Source organism: Barbatula barbatula (genome assembly GCF_947034865.1).
Source record: "Barbatula barbatula genome assembly, chromosome: 14".
Taxonomy (NCBI): Eukaryota; Metazoa; Chordata; class Actinopteri; order Cypriniformes; family Nemacheilidae; genus Barbatula; species Barbatula barbatula.
In genome coordinates this window covers 86,601-89,211 of record NC_136777.1, presented here as the reverse complement: position 1 = coordinate 89,211, position 2,611 = coordinate 86,601, and the positions used below count along the sequence as shown (strand labels likewise).

General features: G+C 39.3%; 1 protein-coding gene across 1 annotated transcript in view; it reads right to left on the bottom strand.

The window, feature by feature from the left end:
* Positions 1–1,071: 1,071 nt before the first annotated feature.
* Positions 1,072–2,611, bottom strand: part of npas4l (neuronal PAS domain protein 4 like) — a gene marked incomplete at its 5' end in the record, with an annotated part of 6,890 nt that continues 5,350 nt past the window's right edge. Inside the window, 2 exons of the mRNA XM_079473406.1 lie at positions 1,072–2,091; positions 2,182–2,607. Coding sequence (XP_079329532.1) covers positions 2,063–2,091; positions 2,182–2,607 — 455 coding nt within the window. The 3' untranslated portion in view covers positions 1,072–2,062. The remainder of the gene's footprint in view (positions 2,092–2,181; positions 2,608–2,611) is intronic.

The following is a 2,611-nucleotide window of genomic DNA, read 5'->3' as shown; positions in this document are numbered from 1 at the left end:
TTTTGGTCCTCAGCTCATTTTTAAACAGAAATCACCCTGTCACCTCAGTATTCAATAGGACTATCAAGTTATAGTGCAATATAAACATTTTGAAATCTGCTGTTTTCTCGCAACAACAATAAACAAAACAATTTACAGCATTTTTCATGGAGCCACCACAAGGAAAAAATGTATCAAATGCAGTATCATCTGCTCCTAAACTCTTTTGAACTTGTTTTAAAACAGAAAACAACCTGTCACATCACAGTTCAACAAGACAGGCAAGGGTTAAACATTTTAGTGCAACATAAACATTTGGAAATCTGTCAATTTATCTCAATTAGACAAGACAACAATAAATGCTAAATAATCTGACAAAATACACAATTTGAATCCTAAATAATGGGGAAGAGCATATTTAAGCTTTAAATGCTTGATTTCATTTGGAAAACACATCTCTCACGAGCATTTTTCAGGACTTTGAATGTGAAACAGGGGCTGTTCGCAGACTCGACGAGCGGTTCAGATGGCGGTTAGACTCGAAACCCATCACCGCTTCCCTCAATGATCGCACTCGCAGCAGAATCCGGGTCGTAGGTTGAAGATGCTGCTGGGGGCTCTTTGCTCTCGGGGCTGTGAACATTAGCTAGCGCCGGAAGTGAAGACATGTTCTGGCTAGCTGAGCTGTCCTCGTTGACGGGTGGTGCCTTAGTAGACTAGTTGCTAATGCTAACGTTTACTAGCGTAAATAAATAGCCTATTTTCGGTAAATATTTTACATTTTCGATTAGCGCTCCCACTTAGCTACTCCATGTTTGCATTTTTTGCGTTGTGTTGTTATCGCCCGCGGGGCCCTTTAGAGGTCGTGGGCCCCTGGGCAATTGCCCATATGGTTAATCCGGCCCTGCTCACAGACTAGCAATTACTTAGGACTAATCAGTCTTAGTTTTCATATTTCAATTAGATCAAATTACCTTTTTTGTAACTGACTTAAAGAAGTTATAACGAGTTTTGAAGAAAAACATGAAATGAGTTACTTGTTAATGCAACCGGCCCCTGTCATTATGAAAATCTCACTCGTTTCAGACAAATCATATTTGATGTTTTATTTAACGTTGGAATAAAAATCACATCCCTAATAAGTTTGTTAAAAATGCACAATAACACTGTGAAGTCTCTCTTATCTAGGAGACATTACAGATGAAATAACTTATGAACACAGAACACTGAAATGAGCTCAATGATGTTTGAAATACCATTGAATTCTCTTTACATCTGTACCCTGTAACTCTATATCACAGCTGCTTTACAGATGAAGGTTCAGAAGTGAGTAGTTAGTTCTCAGACATAACAGGACACAGCACTCTAGTTCTCTTAACAACTTTACTGACATTACAAAATCAAAACAAATTACAAAAAATAAATAAACTTTACATGTTTACTTTAACATTATAACTCTGACATTGAAAAACGTAAAGAGCCAAGACACGTAAAGAGCCAAGACAGGGGTGTACAGCTTTATGACACCGGAGGAAAACCTACATTCAAAAGTCAAAATAATCTACAAATAATTTACAAACTACAGAAAAACTGTAAAATAATATCATATCCATTAAGTGATGAGGTAGTTTGTGTTATTTCACCGTGTACAGTGTTGATGAGAGGTTTTTAAACAGATTTTGAAATGATGGACACCTTAAAGGACAGTTCACCCAATAATAAAAATCCTAACCCTCCATATCTGAATAAATGTCTTTGTTCTGATGAACACAGAATACCAGAATAATTCAGAAGAATACCAAACAGATCTTTGACCCCATTGACTCGCAATAGAACTGTTTGTTTTCTACATTCTTCAAAATATCTTCTTTTGTGTTCAACAGAACAAAGAAATGTGTATTAGAAACGTAATCAGTAACGATGACAGAATTTCCACTTGGATGAACTTTTTCTTTAACACATGCACCAGAAAAAATAAATGATTCCTAACCCAAGACAAAGATTTTCTCCACTGAATCAAGTCGCTGGCTGTCGTGGCAATATGCCATACTGCAGATATAACTGTACATGTCATGGACTGATTTCAGTACATGGACTCTTCAGTGAGCAAATCTGGAAAAGAAAATGAAAGTGAATGAGTTTATGATGTTTGTGAGCTGTTTTCTCATATGATGATAGAAGAAAAAAAAGGCACTTATTCACCTTCTCTGATACAGTCTCCATACAGACAATGATTGAGTTGATTCAACTCAGAATTGATTTCACAGCAGTTGTGTGTGTTGACCGTCTGAGGTGTCCGTACGCGAAGACTCTGGACATGATTTTCTTTCACCACGTCCAGATCGTGCAGAATGCCTTCGATGACTCTTTCGTCCAGAAGCATTTCGGGTGTGTCCAGCCAGCAGGTGGCGTCGTTCACACGTGAGATTTGTGTGCTGTATGCATCAAAGCTGCTGGCCAGAGAGCATATCTGACGGGCCAGTACGCTGATCTCGTCCCGTTCCGTCTCGCTGTATTGGAAGTGTCTTTCTGCGACGGGTGAGGACTCTGGGGTGAGCAGTGCACCCGGGTCTCTGTGGGGCAGACGAAACGAGCGGGAGGTCCTCGGGACGGACAACGCATTCGGATCTGC